This window comes from Notolepis coatsorum (genome assembly GCF_963971535.1).
Source record: "Notolepis coatsorum genome assembly, contig: SUPER_1_unloc_1, whole genome shotgun sequence".
Classification (NCBI taxonomy): Eukaryota; Metazoa; Chordata; class Actinopteri; order Aulopiformes; family Paralepididae; genus Notolepis; species Notolepis coatsorum.
This window is the reverse complement of record NW_028174886.1, coordinates 325,837-343,336: the sequence shown is the minus strand read 5'-3', so window position 1 is coordinate 343,336 and position 17,500 is coordinate 325,837. Positions and strand designations below refer to the sequence as shown.

Sequence of the window (17,500 nt, the reverse complement as noted above, 5' to 3'; positions counted from 1 at the left end):
TACATATTACATTACACACCTAAACATTACATTACACACCTAAACATTGTATTACACATCTAAACATTACATTACACACCTAAACATTACATTACACATCTAAACATTACATTATGCACCTAAACATTACATTATGCACCTAAACATTGCATACCTAAACATTATATTACACACATAAACATTACATTACACACCTAAACATTATATTACACATCTAAACATTACATTATGCACCTAAACATTACATTAAGCACCTACATATTACATTACACACCTAAACATTACATTACACACCTAAACATTGCATTATGCACCTAAACATTGCATTACACATCTAAACATTACATTATGCACCTAAACACATTACATTATGCACCTAAACATTACATTATGCACCTAAACACATTGCATTATGCACCTAAACATTACATTATGCACCTAAACACATTGCATTATGCACCTAAACACATTGCATTATGCACCTAAACATTACATTATGCACCTAAACACATTACATTATGCACCTAAACACATTGCATTATGCACCTAAACATTACATTATGCACCTAAACATTACATTATGCACCTAAACACATTACATTATGCACCTAAACACATTGCATTATGCACCTAAACATTACATTATGCACCTAAACATTACATTATGCATCTAAACATTACATTATGCACCTAAACATTACATTATGCACCTAAACACATTACATTATGCACCTAAACATTACATTATGCACCTAAACACATTACATTATGCACCTAAACATTACATTATGCACCTAAACACATTACATTATGCACCTAAACACATTGCATTATGCACCTAAACATTACATTATGCACCTAAACACATTGCATTATGCACCTAAACATTACATTATGCACCTAAACATTACATTATGCACCTAAACATTACATTATGCACCTAAACACATTGCATTATGCACCTAAACATTACATTATGCACCTAAACATTACATTATGCACCTAAACACATTGCATTATGCACCTAAACATTACATTATGCACCTAAACATTACATTATGCACCTAAACACATTACATTATGCACCTAAACATTACATTATGCACCTAAACATTACATTATGCACCTAAACGCATTGCATTATGCACCTAAACATTACATTATGCACCTAAACATTACATTATGCACCTAAACGCATTGCATTATGCACCTAAACATTACAATTCACACCTAAACATTACATTATGCACCTAAACACATTGCATTATGCACCTAAACATTACAATTCACACCTAAACATTACATTATGCACCTAAACACATTGCATTATGCACCTAAACATTACATTATGCACCTAAACGCATTGCATTATGCACCTAAACATTACATTATGCACCTAAACATTACATTATGCGCCTAAACACATTACATTATGCACCTAAACATTACATTATGCACCTAAACATTACATTATGCACCTAAACGCATTGCATTATGCACCTAAACATTACATTATGCACCTAAACATTACATTATGCACCTAAACGCATTGCATTATGCACCTAAACATTACAATTCACACCTAAACATTACATTATGCACCTAAACACATTGCATTATGCACCTAAACATTACATTATGCACCTAAACACATTGCATTATGCACCTAAACATTACAATTCACACCTAAACATTACATTATGCACCTAAACACATTGCATTATGCACCTAAACATTACATTATGCACCTAAACGCATTGCATTATGCACCTAAACATTACATTATGCACCTAAACACATTACATTATGCACCTAAACACATTGCATTATGCACCTAAACATTACATTATGCACCTAAACATTACATTATGCACCTAAACACATTACATTATGCACCTAAACACATTGCATTATGCACCTAAACATTACATTATGCACCTAAACATTACATTATGCACCTAAACATTACATTATGCACCTAAACATTACATTATGCACCTAAACACATTGCATTATGCACCTAAACATTACATTATGCACCTAAACACATTGCATTATGCAGCTAAACATTACATTATGCACCTAAACACATTACATTATGCAGCTAAACATTACATTGCACATCTAAACATCCTGGGCTCAGTGTTACTGCATTCTGGACTGTCTTTTTTGTTTTGTTTTTTCAATATATATATTTTTTCAATCCATTAGTGCACAATGATAAAGGGTTCTGATTTGTGAAACTGAATAAACTATGAAAACAAGAAGCAACATAATAACATGTCTGTCTACGGTGTGTGTGTGCCTCTCCAGGGTGAAGTCGGCACAGAGCGAGCTGGGGACTCAGATTCTGGCTGACTTTGAGGAGGCCTTCCCCTCTCAAGGCTCAAAGGTAAATAACATCATATATTATAACGCAGGTAGCTCAAATCAAACAATCTGATTGGGTCATAGCCTCGGGATATCAGACCTTATCCCATGGTTATGGCGTCTAATTCCTTTGCACAATTCAGTATCACTCTGTGTCTGAAAACCAGTCAGCCAGCTAGTGGGGGTAGCTGTAACGTTAACCATTTCACTGCCACACTACAGAAGGTTACCGTCGGTAGTGTGATAGTAAAGGGTTAACTTTCTGTAGTGTGGCAATGAAAGGGTTAACCTGCTGTTGTGTGGCAGTGAACGGGTTAACCTTCTGTGTATTGTCGCAGTGAAGGGTTTAACCGTTTGGTAGGGCGGCAGGCTTAAGTGAAAGGGTTAAGTGCTAGACCTCTGTGATACAGTAGCATTGTAGATTGAGTAGGTTGAGCAGTGCATATCTGCTAAACGTAAACAAATAGCCAGCATATAGTAAATGTAGAACGTTGTCACAGCAGAGTAAAAGCAGCATCAAGGCTTGGTCTCGGTGGCTCAGAGAGTGCATTCTGGTTATGGAGCTTTTCAAACAAGCTATCTGGTTAAAGAGTTAGCGTTAGCTGCTACACAACAAGCTATCTGGTTAAAGAGTTAGCGTTAGCTGCTACACAACAAGCTATCTGGTTAAAGAGTTAGCGTTAGCTGCTACACAACAAGCTATCTGGTTAAAGAGTTAGTGTTAGCTGCTACACAACAAGCTATCTGGTTAAAGAGTTAGCGTTAGCGGCTACACGACAAGCTATCCGGTTAAAGAGTTAGCGTCAGCTGCTACACAACAAGCTATCTGGTTAAAGAGTTAGCGTTAGCGGCTACACGACAAGCTATCTGGTTAAAGAGTTAGCGTTAGCGGCTACACAACAACCTATCTGGTTAAAGAGTTAGCGTTAGCTGCTACACAACAAGCTATCTGGTTAAAGAGTTAGCGTTAGCTGCTACACAACAAGCTATCTGGTTAAAGAGTTAGCGTTAGCTGCTACACAACAAGCTATCTGGTTAAAGAGTTAGCGTTAGCTGCTACACAACAAGGTATCTGGTTAAGTTAGCGTTAGCTGCTACACAACAAGCTATCCGGTTAAAGAGTTAGCGTTAGCTGCTACACAACAAGCTATCTGGTTAAAGAGTTAGCGTTAGCTGCTACACAACAAGCTATCTGGTTAAACAGTTAGCGTTAGCTGCTACACAACAAGCTATCCGGTTAAAGAGTTAGCGTTAGCTGCTACACAACAAGCTATCTGGTTAAAGAGTTAGCGTTAGCTGCTACACAACAAGCTATCCGCTTAAAGAGTTAGCGTTAGCTGCTACACAACAAGCTATCTGGTTAAAGAGTTAGCGTTAGTTGCTACACAACAAGCTATCTGGTTAAAGAGTTAGCGTTAGCTGCTACACAACAAGCTATCTGGTTAAAGAGTTGGCGTTAGCTGCTACACAACAAGGTATCCGGTTAAAGAGTTAGCCTTAGCTGCTACACAACAAGGTATCTGGTTAAAGAGTTAGCGTTAGCTGCTACACAACAAGCTATCCGGTTAAAGAGTTAGCGTTAGCTGCTACACAACAAGCTATCCGGTTAAAGAGTTAGCGTTAGCTGCTACACAACAAGGTATCTGGTTAAGTTAGCGTTAGCTGCTACACAACAAGCTATCCGGTTAAAGAGTTAGCGTTAGCTGCTACACAACAAGCTATCTGGTTAAAGAGTTAGCGTTAGCTGCTACACAACAAGCTATCTGGTTAAACAGTTAGCGTTAGCTGCTACACAACAAGCTATCCGGTTAAAGAGTTAGCGTTAGCTGCTACACAACAAGCTATCTGGTTAAAGAGTTAGCGTTAGCTGCTACACAACAAGCTATCCGCTTAAAGAGTTAGCGTTAGCTGCTACACAACAAGCTATCTGGTTAAAGAGTTAGCGTTATTTGCTACACAACAAGCTATCTGGTTAAAGAGTTAGCGTTAGCTGCTACACAACAAGCTATCTGGTTAAAGAGTTGGCGTTAGCTGCTACACAACAAGGTATCCGGTTAAAGAGTTAGCCTTAGCTGCTACACAACAAGGTATCTGGTTAAAGAGTTAGCGTTAGCTGCTACACAACAAGCTATCCGGTTAAAGAGTTAGCGTTAGCTGCTACACAACAAGCTATCTGGTTAAAGAGTTAGCGTTAGCTGCTACACAACAAGCTATCTGGTTAAAGAGTTAGCGTTAGCTGCTACACAACAAGCTATCTGGTTAAAGAGTTAGCGTTAGCTGCTACACAACAAGCTATCCAGTTAAAGAGTTAGCGTTAGCTGCTACACAACAAGCTATCCAGTTAAAGAGTTAGCCTTAGCTGCTACACAACAAGGTATCTGGTTAAAGAGTTAGCGTTAGCTGCTACACAACAAGGTATATGGTTAAAAAGTTTGCGTTGAGTGCCGTTATTGTCCCACTTTACTTTGCAGTACACTTTTGTTTGTATTCACATTTCCAACCACATAGACGGAGTTCTATCATTTGCAAACTGAATGCATTCACTACCTCATATAACCTCTGTGAAGTCTATTTTCACCATTTGCTTTTGCTCTCGCAATGTTTACATCCTGGTGTGTCAAGTTTCACTTTCGGTTTGGGTGAAGTCGTAGTGAGTCCAACCTCCTTTAATTGACAGGCAGTTAGCTTGTTAGATTTCGAGGAAGATCGTATATATAGACCATATAGATATAGATCTAATGTGTTGGGGAAGGGAGTTCCGAGGAGCCTGGAGAGAAGGCAGGCTGAGGTAACATGTTCAGGGTTTCTTTTGCCACCCATGATGATGATTAACCAGTTCCAAACCTTACAGAGACTAGGCCAGGGGTGGCCAACCAGTCAGAGACTAAGAGCCACAAAAATGACTGTGGTACCACAAAGAGCCACACCATATACCAGCGTTTCTCAACCTTTTTTTTCAGTCACGGCACCCTTCATGTGTTTATAGGTCTCACCCTCTGGCCTCTGAAGTTGCTAATGTATTTTTTATTTGGGCCTCACAGGGTTAAAAGTACCCTGTGAGACCCACGGTTGCAAAATTACAAAATCACTTTTAGCCATTTAAAAAAATAATGTTTATTTAAAAAATGTTAAAGGGGAACTGTTTTACTATTTCTTTCACTATTTGGGCACTTTTACACAATTCCTGTGAGTCTATGGAACACCTAGGTTTTTTTCAAAAAAAATGCATTGTTTTGTATTTCTAATCAAGTACTAAAAACCGCATTTTTCTAACTCAAGATCTTAAGCCGTTTTGAGGTTGGCCTGGTGCCAACTGCCACATCAACTGCCACATTATTATGCAGCTGAGAAATCTCTGACATCACAGATATGCACATTTTCAGATGACTCAGTTCAGTGAGGGTGAATATTGTGAGAGGAGAATTGGAAGAATGCGCCAATATGAGAATTAAAGACATAGATCCTATTAATATAAGTCCACATAGCTAAGAAACAATGGTAAACACTGAAAAAGGCCATTTATAAGATAGTTCCCCTTTAAGCACTGTGGCAATTCCAGGTGTAGGGGTGGCAGAATAAACAACACACAGACAGGTTGCAGTTCCCAAAATCATACTCTTTATTTTCTTAGTCAAATAATAACGGTTTGCTGTCGGCCGGGCGGCGTCTCCGCTCTGTGGCCTTTTGCCTTGCGCTGCTACGGGGGACTGAGAGGAGGCTCCTCGGCTCCATTAAGTCCCCCCTCTCCAACAGGCGCACCGCGCCGTGATTCGCTAATCAGGTAATCACTCTGATGGGTATTTAGTGACAGGTGCGTCCGGAAGCGGACGCCCAAACATGGGCAGCGCCCAGCCATTGGGTCGCCACATAGCGCCCATCAATCACCAAGCCCAGGGGTGGCTTGGGGTTGCCACAGTACCCCCCCTCCAGCTCCGACCGTCGGTCAAGAGCGTCCGACGCCCAACAGGCATCCTTCCTGGAGAGGGCGTCTGCGTTGCCATGCGCCACCCCTGACCTGTGAATGACAGAAAAGTTAAATGACTGTAACTCCAGAAACCATCGAGTCACCCTGGCATTGGTCCCCTTTGTCTTGGCCATCCAGACTAGGGGGGCGTGATCCGTCACCAGCGTGAAACGCCTCCCCAGCAGATAATAGCGGAGCGTCTCCAGTGCCCACTTAATTGCCAGACCTTCGCGCTCCACCGCAGAATAGTTGCGCTCGTGTGGCAGCAGCTTCCTGCTCACATATAAAATCGGATGTTCCTCACCCTCCAGTTGCTGGGAGAGTCCCACCTCTGATGCGTCTGTTTGTACCGTCATCTCCTTGTCGAAGTTCGGGGAGATCAGCACCGGTCCCGAACAGAGGGCAGTCTTGAGGTCCTCGAACGCCGCCTCCGCCTCCGGTGTCCACTTCACCGTGAACGGCCGCCGCGCCTGGGTCAGATCTGTGAGGGGAGCAGCGCGAGCAGCAAAGTTAGGGATAAACCTCCTATAATAGCTCGCTAGCCCATTAAATGTCCTGACCTGCTTCTTGGTTAAAGGGCGAGGCCACTCCCTTATTGCATCAATCTTCCTCTTCTGCGGTTTCACATTGCCCCGGCCTATTGTGAACCCCAGGTACTCTGCCTCTTCTAATCCCAGCCTGCATTTCTTTGGGTTGGCGGTGAGACCCGCCTCCCGGAGGGCCCCCAACACCGCTCTCACCTTTTGGAGGTGGGTGTCCCAATCTGACGAGTGGATGATAATGTCATCGAGATATGCGGCTGCATACTCCCGATGGGGCCGTAGTACTCTGTCCATCAGCCTCTGAAAGGTAGATGGCGCCCCATGCAGGCCAAACGGGAGAACTTTATAATGGAACAGCCCATCTGGGGTGGAGAAAGCCGTCTTCTCCCTTGAGGCGGGGGCCAGAGGGACTTGCCAATAACCCTTCGTTAGGTCTAGTGTCGTGATAAATCTGGCCAGGCCCAGTCTGTCAATGAGCTCATCCACTCTAGGCATGGGATAGGCGTCAAACTTTGAAATTTCATTAAGCTTCCTGAAATCATTACAGAACCTGGTTGTTGAGTCGGGTTTTGGCACTAAAACAATAGGACTGGACCACCCGCTATGAGACTCCTCAATTACTCCCATCTCCAGCATGACCCGCACTTCTCTTCTGACTGCCTCTCTTTTTGCCTCTGGGATACGATAGGGCTTCAGCTTTACCTTGTCTCCCGGGCTGGTAATGATGTGGTGCTGGGCCAATGTGGTGCGGCCCGGCGTGGCCGAGAACACGTCCCGGTTCTGTTGGACCAGCTCCCGAAGCTCCTGCCGTTGGGTCGGGGACAACTGTTCCCCGATGGGAACATCGGCCGCCTCTGCCACCTGCTGCGCAAAAGGGGGAAGAGGGCAACACATCCCGGGCATGCCATTTCTTCAACAGGTTAACATGGTATAACTGTCGATGCTTCCTACGGTCGGGCTGGTGGACCTTGTAGTTGACGGGACCCACTTTGTCGATTATGTCGTAGGGTCCCTGCCATTTGGCTAGGAATTTGCACTCTGCTGTCGGTACCAGTACTAGGACTCGGTCCCCCACATTAAACTCCCGTGGCTGTGCGCCCCGGTCATAAATGCGCTTCTGTGCGTCTTGGGCCTGTTGCATGTGTTCTCTCACCACTGGCCAGAGCGCCTTCATCCTGTCTCTCATTACCTGCACATGCTCTATGAGAGACCGGTGGGGCGACGGCTGTTCCTCCCAAATCTCCTTTGCGATGTCCAGGAGACCCCGCGGCTTGCGGGCGTAGAGCAGCTCAAATGGCGAGAAGCCAGTGGAGGCCTGTGGGACCTCACGCACAGAGAACATCAGAAAGGGCAACAACTGATCCCAATTCTTCCCATCCTTCTCCATCACCTTCCTTAGCATGCTTTTCAGGGTCTTGTTAAAGCGCTCGCACAGTCCATCCGTCTGTGGATGGTATATGGAGGTTCGTAGCTGTTCCACTTTCATTAGTTTGCACATTTCTTTCATGACCCGCGACATAAAGCACGAGCCCTGATCCGTGAGAATAGAGTCGGCAATTCCCACCCGACTAAACAAATGAAAGAGCTCCCGTGCCACAATTTTGGCCGTCACCGTGTGTAACGGGATGGCTTCGGGGTAACGGGTAGCATAATCTATGATTACCAGTATATACTGGTGGCCTCGGGACGATTTAACTAGAGGGCCCACTACGTCGAGGGCAATTCTTGAGAATGGGGTCTCAATGATGGGCAGCGGGATCAGAGGACTTTTATATTGTACCTTTGGTGCTGCGCGTTGACACTCTGGGCAGCTCCGGCAATAGTCCTCTACCGCTCTCTTCATGCCCGGCCAATGGAAACGCGCCCTTATGCGCTCCATGGTTTTGTCCACGCCCAGGTGCGCTCCGAGGATATGTGAATGCGCCAGCTGGAGTACAGTGGGAATAAAGAACTTCGGTACCAGCAATAGATCCCTAACCTCATCATTCTTTTTTACAACTTGGTACAGCAATTGTCTTTTTATTGCAAAGTGAGGATATGGCAGGTTACTCACCCCCTCCACGGGATTTCCATCTATGGTCTTGATATTCGCCCGGGCCTGCGTTAGGTTTGGGTCTTCCAGCTGGGCCGTTCCGAACTGACCCGCCAGGTCCCTCCCCACCTCGTCCGCCTGGGGGAACTCCGCAAAGGGGTCCTCGTCACTGTTATCCGTCTCGGGGCCCGCTTGGGGCGCTGGCGCGTCGTCACCCACACCTGATGCCGTCTCTGTCTCACTCCCCGGTATATCCAGGGGTTCCGGCGCGTCGTCACCTACATCTGAGGCCGTCTCAGTCTCACTCCCCGTTACGTTCAGAGCACACACCTTCGGCTGACGTAACCCTTTCTTCTTCCTCGGTTTACCCGTAGAGGGTGGGGTGCGCGGGGAGATGACGGCTGAGCACAGCTGGCGATACAGGGGGCAGTCTCGACCAATCAGCAGCGCTACCGGCAGGTTGGGTATGACGCCAGCTGTCATCGAGCAGACCCCCTTGGTGGTTGTCAGGGTGATCGGCGCTGTAGGATACAACTTTGTGTCCCCGTGCACACAGGACACTGACACTTGCGGAGCCTCTGCGTCGCAGTGTGCCAAATGGGGCTGAACCAGCGTTATGGCACTACCCGAGTCCAGGAGCGCTACGGCATCTTTGTCGTTGACGCGCACGGGTAAAAGTGTCGCCGATGTTTCCTTATGGGCCCAACAGGCTGCGCCATAGTTGCACGTCTTTCCGCGGGGGTCTGAAGCTGCCGCCGATGGCATGGACACATCCCGGCCTGGGCAGTTCCACGAGAGATGCCCGGGCTCGCCGCAGTCGTAGCAGCGTCTTTGGTCCTGGTCGAACAGCGGTCTTCTTCGGGGTAGTTCGGGCTCACCTGCGTTCCCTACCCGGCCCCTTGGGCTGGGCTCGTCGGGACCCCTCCTTGTTCTCGGCCGCTCTGGCTTTTCCCCTCGCCCCCCTTTGAGTAACTCCCGCGTTACCTGGTGGGCCTCCACAATATTCACCAGCTGCTCCACGGAGCGGGGGTCCGCTTGACTCGCCTGCTTCTTCGAGTCATAGGGGAGGGCTCTGACAAAGCGGTCCATAACAATCCGTTCCAAAACCGTGGGCCCTCCGGGGTCAGTCATTAGCCAGGCTCGGCTTGTGCGGACCAGGTCGTGCATCTGGGAGCGCGGGGAGGCCTGTGCGTCATACACCCAGTCATGGAACCGCTGCGCGCGGGACTGCAGACTATGGCCGTACCGGGACAGAATTTCCTGCTTTAGCCGAGTGTAGTTCCCGGCTTGCTCCGGTGGCAGGTCCTGGTAGGCCTTTTGTGCATTACCTGACAGGAAGGGGGCCAGCAGTCCCCCCCAGTCGTCTTCGGGCCAGCCCTCCCGGCCGGCGGTGCGCTCAAACGCCAGGAGATAGGCTTCTATATCCTCCTGCTCCGTCAGCTTGGGGATGAAGCCCCCGGGGGGTTAGGCCGCGTCCCGGCGGCCCCTTCCTCCTGCCGGTGAGCGGCCATCCGCTGGAGCTCCGCGTGGATCATCCCCGTCTGTTTCCTCTGTTCGTGCAGGGCCTCTTCGTGCCGGGTCTGTTGTTCCATGCTCGCCTGTACAAGCTGCTGCACCAGCATGTCCATGCTTTTTCCGTTATTAAATTTATATATATATATATTTTTTTTTAAATTTCTTTTATTCTATTCTGATAAAGTCTATTGTTGTTTATTCTGCACCCCTGATTGCCAGTAGACTATGCCCGCATTCTCCACCACTGTGGCAATTCCAGGTGTAGGGGTGGCAGAATAAACAACACACAGACAGGTTGCAGTTCCCAAAATCATACTCTTTATTTTCTTAGTCAAATAATAACGGTTTGCTGTCGGCCGGGCGGCGTCTCCCCTCTGTGGCCTTTTGCCTTGCGCTGCTACGGGGGACTGAGAGGAGGCTCCTCGGCTCCATTAAGTCCCCCCTCTCCAACAGGCGCACCGCGCCGTGATTCGCTAATCAGGTAATCACTCTGATGGGTATTTAGTGACAGGTGCGTCCGGAAGCGGACGCCCAAACATGGGCAGCGCCCAGCCATTGGGTCGCCACATAGCGCCCATCAATCACCAAGCCCAGGGGTGGCTTGGGGTTGCCACAGCACATGTATAGTCAATTGGTCCTGTTGTTCAGCTTCACAATGCTATTTGATAGTAAATGTATTTATATGTCCCACCCTCTGGCCTCTGAAGTTGCTAATGTCTTTTTAATTTGGGCCTCACAGGGTTAACCTCTTAAGCCCGAGATATACAGTAAAAGTGTATATTTTCAGCATTACGTTTGTTTACCAATTATTTTAACTGTTATTAGTGAAATATAAGATTATAGAAGTCTCAGGGCATTGAGTCGGAAACCGGCGCATATTGACAGGAGGAAGTGGCACATCCAAAAGTGAGTGTAGTCTTTTGAAGGAAGAGACTCAGGGCTTTCAAATTTAGAAAAACTACCCTACCCAGCTCACACCAGCCCCTGTCAATCATCTGACTTCTGAATTTACTTTTTAATTTCTCTTATTTTTTGGGATTATCTCCCACAAACCTGAACGTTATTGCCATAAAACGGAACACAGTTAGTTTATCTACCTTTCTGTGAACGTCTTGCAAAAAACGGTGTTGCAATATGATGAAAAATGGTGGAGAAATTTACATTATAAAAAAGATGGCAGAATTCAGTACTGTATCTACAAAACCTTCTGTTTAATCATCTTCCCTTTATTTATTTGCTTAGATTTTTCAGGTCTGGTAAATTTTAGCATGGTGTTATTCACAGTCAAAGATTTTTTTTTTTTAAATAGAATTGATATTCTCCTTTGGTTCATTACAATTTACTCAAGCCTAGTAACAGACACACTATTTCTGACACTGATCCATATATGTCCCTAGATTCAGATACCAAGAACATGCAAATGGTCCATTTAAAAAGATTTGTAAATGTTTATTCTACGTCCTTATGGAATGAGTGACATAAAAAAAAAAAAAGTAAAAAAAAATGTTTTTTTTAAATTTAAAAAAAATGTTTTTTTTTTATTTTTTTTTATTTTTTTTATGGATGGAAGAGCCGCACATTGATGGGCAAAGAGCCGCATGCGGCTCGCGAGCCGCGGGTTGGCCACCCCTGGACTAGGCGGTCCCAGTAATGTGGTATATTTAACCAGTTCCAAACCTTACAGAGACTAGGCGGTCCCAGTAATGTGGTATATTTAACCAGTTCCAAACCATACAGAGACTAGGCGGTCCCAGTAATGTGGTATATTTAACCAGTTCCAAACCTTACAGAGACTAGGCGGTCCCAGTAATGTGGTATATTTAACCAGTTCCAAACCTTACAGAGACTAGGCGGTCCCAGTAATGTGGTATATTTAACCAGTTCCAAACCTTACAGAGACTAGGCGGTCCCAGTAATGTGGTATATTTAACCAGTTCCAAACCTTACAGAGACTAGGCGGTCCCAGTAATGTGGTATATTTAACCAGTTCCAAACTTACAGAGACTAGGCGGTCCCAGTAATGTGGTATATTTAACCAGTTCCAAACCTTACAGAGACTAGGCGGTCCCAGTAATGTGGTATATTTAACCAGTTCTGTTGTTATCCCACAGAGGCCAGGCGGGCCCAGTAATGTTCTGCGAGATGCCTGTCTGGTGGCCAACGTTCTGGACCCACGCATCAAACAGGAGATCATCAAGAAGTTCATCAGGCAGCACCTCTCAGAGTACCTGGTGCTGTTCCAAGAGAACCAGGATGTAAGTAGAGCTGTATCATCATCTCTCAGTACCTGGTGCTGTTCCAAGAGAACCAGGATGTAAGTAGAGCTGTATCATCATCTCTCAGTACCTGGTGCTGTTCCAGGAGAACCAGGATGTAAGTAGAGCTGTATCATCATCTCTCAGTACCTGGTGCTGTTCCAAGAGAACCAGGATGTAAGTAGAGCTGTATCATCATCTCTCAGTACCTGGTGCTGTTCCAAGAGAACCAGGATGTAAGTAGAGCTGTATCATCATCTCTCAGTACCTGGTGCTGTTCCAAGAGAACCAGGATGTAAGTAGAGCTGTATCATCATCTCTCAGTACCTGGTGCTGTTCCAAGAGAACCAGGATGTAAGTAGAGCTGTATCATCATCTCTCAGTACCTGGTGCTGTTCCAAGAGAACCAGGATGTAAGTAGAGCTGTATCATCATCTCTCAGTACCTGGTGCTGTTCCAAGAGAACCAGGATGTAAGTAGAGCTGTATCATCATCTCTCAGTACCTGGTGCTGTTCCAAGAGAACCAGGATGTAAGTAGAGCTGTATCATCATCTCTCAGTACCTGGTGCTGTTCCAGGAGAACCAGGATGTAAGTAGAGCTGTATCATCATCTCTCAGTACCTGGTGCTGTTCCAAGAGAACCAGAATGTAAGTAGAGCTGTATCATCATCTCTCAGTACCTGGTGCTGTTCCAGGAGAACCAGGATGTAAGTAGAGCTGTATCATCATCTCTCAGTACCTGGTGCTGTTCCAGGAGAACCAGGATGTAAGTAGAGCTGTATCATCATCTCTCATTACCTGGTGCTGTTCCAAGAGAACCAGGATGTAAGTAGAGCTGTATCATCATCTCTCAGTACCTGGTGCTGTTCCAGGAGAACCAGGATGTAAGTAGAGCTGTATCATCATCTCTCAGTACCTGGTGCTGTTCCAGGAGAACCAGGATGTAAGTAGAGCTGTATCATCATCTCTCAGTACCTGGTGCTGTTCCAAGAGAACCAGGATGTAAGTAGAGCTGTATCATCATCTCTCAGTACCTGGTGCTGTTCCAGGAGAACCAGGATGTAAGTAGAGCTGTATCATCATCTCTCAGTACCTGGTGCTGTTCCAGGAGAACCAGGATGTAAGTAGAGCTGTATCATCATCTCTCAGTACCTGGTGCTGTTCCAAGAGAACCAGGATGTAAGTAGAGCTGTATCATCATCTCTCAGTACCTGGTGCTGTTCCAAGAGAACCAGGATGTAAGTAGAGCTGTATCATCATCTCTCAGTACCTGGTGCTGTTCCAGGAGAACCAGGATGTAAGTAGAGCTGTATCATCATCTCTCAGTACCTGGTGCTGTTCCAAGAGAACCAGGATGTAAGTAGAGCTGTATCATCATCTCTCAGTACCTGGTGCTGTTCCAAGAGAACCAGGATGTAAGTAGAGCTGTATCATCATCTCTCAGTACCTGGTGCTGTTCCAGGAGAACCAGGATGTAAGTAGAGCTGTATCATCATCTCTCAGTACCTGGTGCTGTTCCAAGAGAACCAGGATGTAAGTAGAGCTGTATCATCATCTCTCAGTACCTGGTGCTGTTCCAGGAGAACCAGGATGTAAGTAGAGCTGTATCATCATCTCTCAGTACCTGGTGCTGTTCCAAGAGAACCAGGATGTAAGTAGAGCTGTATCATCATCTCTCAGTACCTGGTGCTGTTCCAGGAGAACCAGGATGTAAGTAGAGCTGTATCATCATCTCTCAGTACCTGGTGCTGTTCCAGGAGAACCAGGATGTAAGTAGAGCTGTATCATCATCTCTCAGTACCTGGTGCTGTTCCAGGAGAACCAGGATGTAAGTAGAGCTGTATCATCATCTCTCAGTACCTGGTGCTGTTCCAAGAGAACCAGGATGTAAGTAGAGCTGTATCATCATCTCTCAGTACCTGGTGCTGTTCCAAGAGAACCAGGATGTAAGTAGAGCTGTATCATCATCTCTCAGTACCTGGTGCTGTTCCAAGAGAACCAGGATGTAAGTAGAGCTGTATCATCATCTCTCAGTACCTGGTGCTGTTCCAAGAGAACCAGGATGTAAGTAGAGCTGTATCATCATCTCTCAGTACCTGGTGCTGTTCCAAGAGAACCAGGATGTAAGTAGAGCTGTATCATCATCTCTCAGTACCTGGTGCTGTTCCAAGAGAACCAGGATGTAAGTAGAGCTGTATCATCATCTCTCAGTACCTGGTGCTGTTCCAAGAGAACCAGGATGTAAGTAGAGCTGTATCATCATCTCTCAGTACCTGGTGCTGTTCCAAGAGAACCAGGATGTAAGTAGAGCTGTATCATCATCTCTCAGTACCTGGTGCTGTTCCAAGAGAACCAGGATGTAAGTAGAGCTGTATCATCATCTCTCAGTACCTGGTGCTGTTCCAAGAGAACCAGGATGTAAGTAGAGCTGTATCATCATCTCTCAGTACCTGGTGCTGTTCCAAGAGAACCAGGATGTAAGTAGAGCTGTATCATCATCTCTCAGTACCTGGTGCTGTTCCAGGAGAACCAGGATGTAAGTAGAGCTGTATCATCATCTCTCAGTACCTGGTGCTGTTCCAGGAGAACCAGGATGTAAGTAGAGCTGTATCATCATCTCTCAGTACCTGGTGCTGTTCCAAGAGAACCAGGATGTAAGTAGAGCTGTATCATCATCTCTCAGTACCTGGTGCTGTTCCAAGAGAACCAGGATGTAAGTAGAGCTGTATCATCATCTCTCAGTACCTGGTGCTGTTCCAAGAGAACCAGGATGTAAGTAGAGCTGTATCATCATCTCTCAGTACCTGGTGCTGTTCCAGGAGAACCAGGATGTAAGTAGAGCTGTATCATCATCTCTCAGTACCTGGTGCTGTTCCAGGAGAACCAGGATGTAAGTAGAGCTGTATCATCATCTCTCAGTACCTGGTGCTGTTCCAGGAGAACCAGGATGTAAGTAGAGCTGTATCATCATCTCTCAGTACCTGGTGCTGTTCCAAGAGAACCAGGATGTAAGTAGAGCTGTATCATCATCTCTCAGTACCTGGTGCTGTTCCAAGAGAACCAGGATGTAAGTAGAGCTGTATCATCATCTCTCAGTACCTGGTGCTGTTCCAGGAGAACCAGGATGTAAGTAGAGCTGTATCATCATCTCTCAGTACCTGGTGCTGTTCCAAGAGAACCAGGATGTAAGTAGAGCTGTATCATCATCTCTCAGTACCTGGTGCTGTTCCAGGAGAACCAGGATGTAAGTAGAGCTGTATCATCATCTCTCAGTACCTGGTGCTGTTCCAGGAGAACCAGGATGTAAGTAGAGCTGTATCATCATCTCTCAGTACCTGGTGCTGTTCCAGGAGAACCAGGATGTAAGTAGAGCTGTATCATCATCTCTCAGTACCTGGTGCTGTTCCAAGAGAACCAGGATGTAAGTAGAGCTGTATCATCATCTCTCAGTACCTGGTGCTGTTCCAGGAGAACCAGGATGTAAGTAGAGCTGTATCATCATCTCTCAGTACCTGGTGCTGTTCCAAGAGAACCAGGATGTAAGTAGAGCTGTATCATCATCTCTCAGTACCTGGTGCTGTTCCAAGAGAACCAGGATGTAAGTAGAGCTGTATCATCATCTCTCAGTACCTGGTGCTGTTCCAAGAGAACCAGGATGTAAGTAGAGCTGTATCATCATCTCTCAGTACCTGGTGCTGTTCCAAGAGAACCAGGATGTAAGTAGAGCTGTATCATCATCTCTCAGTACCTGGTGCTGTTCCAGGAGAACCAGGATGTAAGTAGAGCTGTATCATCATCTCTCAGTACCTGGTGCTGTTCCAGGAGAACCAGGATGTAAGTAGAGCTGTATCATCATCTCTCAGTACCTGGTGCTGTTCCAGGAGAACCAGGATGTAAGTAGAGCTGTATCATCATCTCTCAGTACCTGGTGCTGTTCCAGGAGAACCAGGATGTAAGTAGAGCTGTATCATCATCTCTCAGTACCTGGTGCTGTTCCAGGAGAACCAGGATGTAAGTAGAGCTGTATCATCATCTCTCAGTACCTGGTGCTGTTCCAGGAGAACCAGGATGTAAGTAGAGCTGTATCATCATCTCTCAGTACCTGGTGCTGTTCCAGGAGAACCAGGATGTAAGTAGAGCTGTATCATCATCTCTCAGTACCTGGTGCTGTTCCAAGAGAACCAGGATGTAAGTAGAGCTGTATCATCATCTCTCAGTACCTGGTGCTGTTCCAAGAGAACCAGGATGTAAGTAGAGCTGTATCATCATCTCTCAGTACCTGGTGCTGTTCCAAGAGAACCAGGATGTAAGTAGAGCTGTATCATCATCTCTCAGTACCTGGTGCTGTTCCAGAGAACCAGGATGTAAGTAGAGCTGTATCATCATCTCTCAGTACCTGGTGCTGTTCCAGGAGAACCAGGATGTAAGTAGAGCTGTATCATCATCTCTCAGTACCTGGTGCTGTTCCAAGAGAACCAGGATGTAAGTAGAGCTGTATCATCATCTCTCAGTACCTGGTGCTGTTCCAAGAGAACCAGGATGTAAGTAGAGCTGTATCATCATCTCTCAGTACCTGGTGCTGTTCCAAGAGAACCAGGATGTAAGTAGAGCTGTATCATCATCTCTCAGTACCTGGTGCTGTTCCAGGAGAACCAGGATGTAAGTAGAGCTGTATCATCATCTCTCAGTACCTGGTGCTGTTCCAAGAGAACCAGGATGTAAGTAGAGCTGTATCATCATCTCTCAGTACCTGGTGCTGTTCCAGGAGAACCAGGATGTAAGTAGAGCTGTATCATCATCTCTCAGTACCTGGTGCTGTTC

The 17,500-nt window shown here is 45.9% G+C and overlaps 1 protein-coding gene across 1 annotated transcript in view; it reads left to right on the top strand.

Moving 5' to 3' along the window:
- Positions 1 to 17,500, top strand: part of LOC311246253 (vacuolar protein sorting-associated protein 53 homolog) — a gene marked incomplete at its 3' end in the record, with an annotated part of 43,133 nt that overhangs the window by 25,226 nt on the left and 407 nt on the right. Inside the window, exons 8-9 of the mRNA XM_084338476.1 lie at positions 2,314 to 2,392; positions 12,535 to 12,678. Coding sequence (XP_084194602.1) covers positions 2,314 to 2,392; positions 12,535 to 12,678 — 223 coding nt within the window. The remainder of the gene's footprint in view (positions 1 to 2,313; positions 2,393 to 12,534; positions 12,679 to 17,500) is intronic.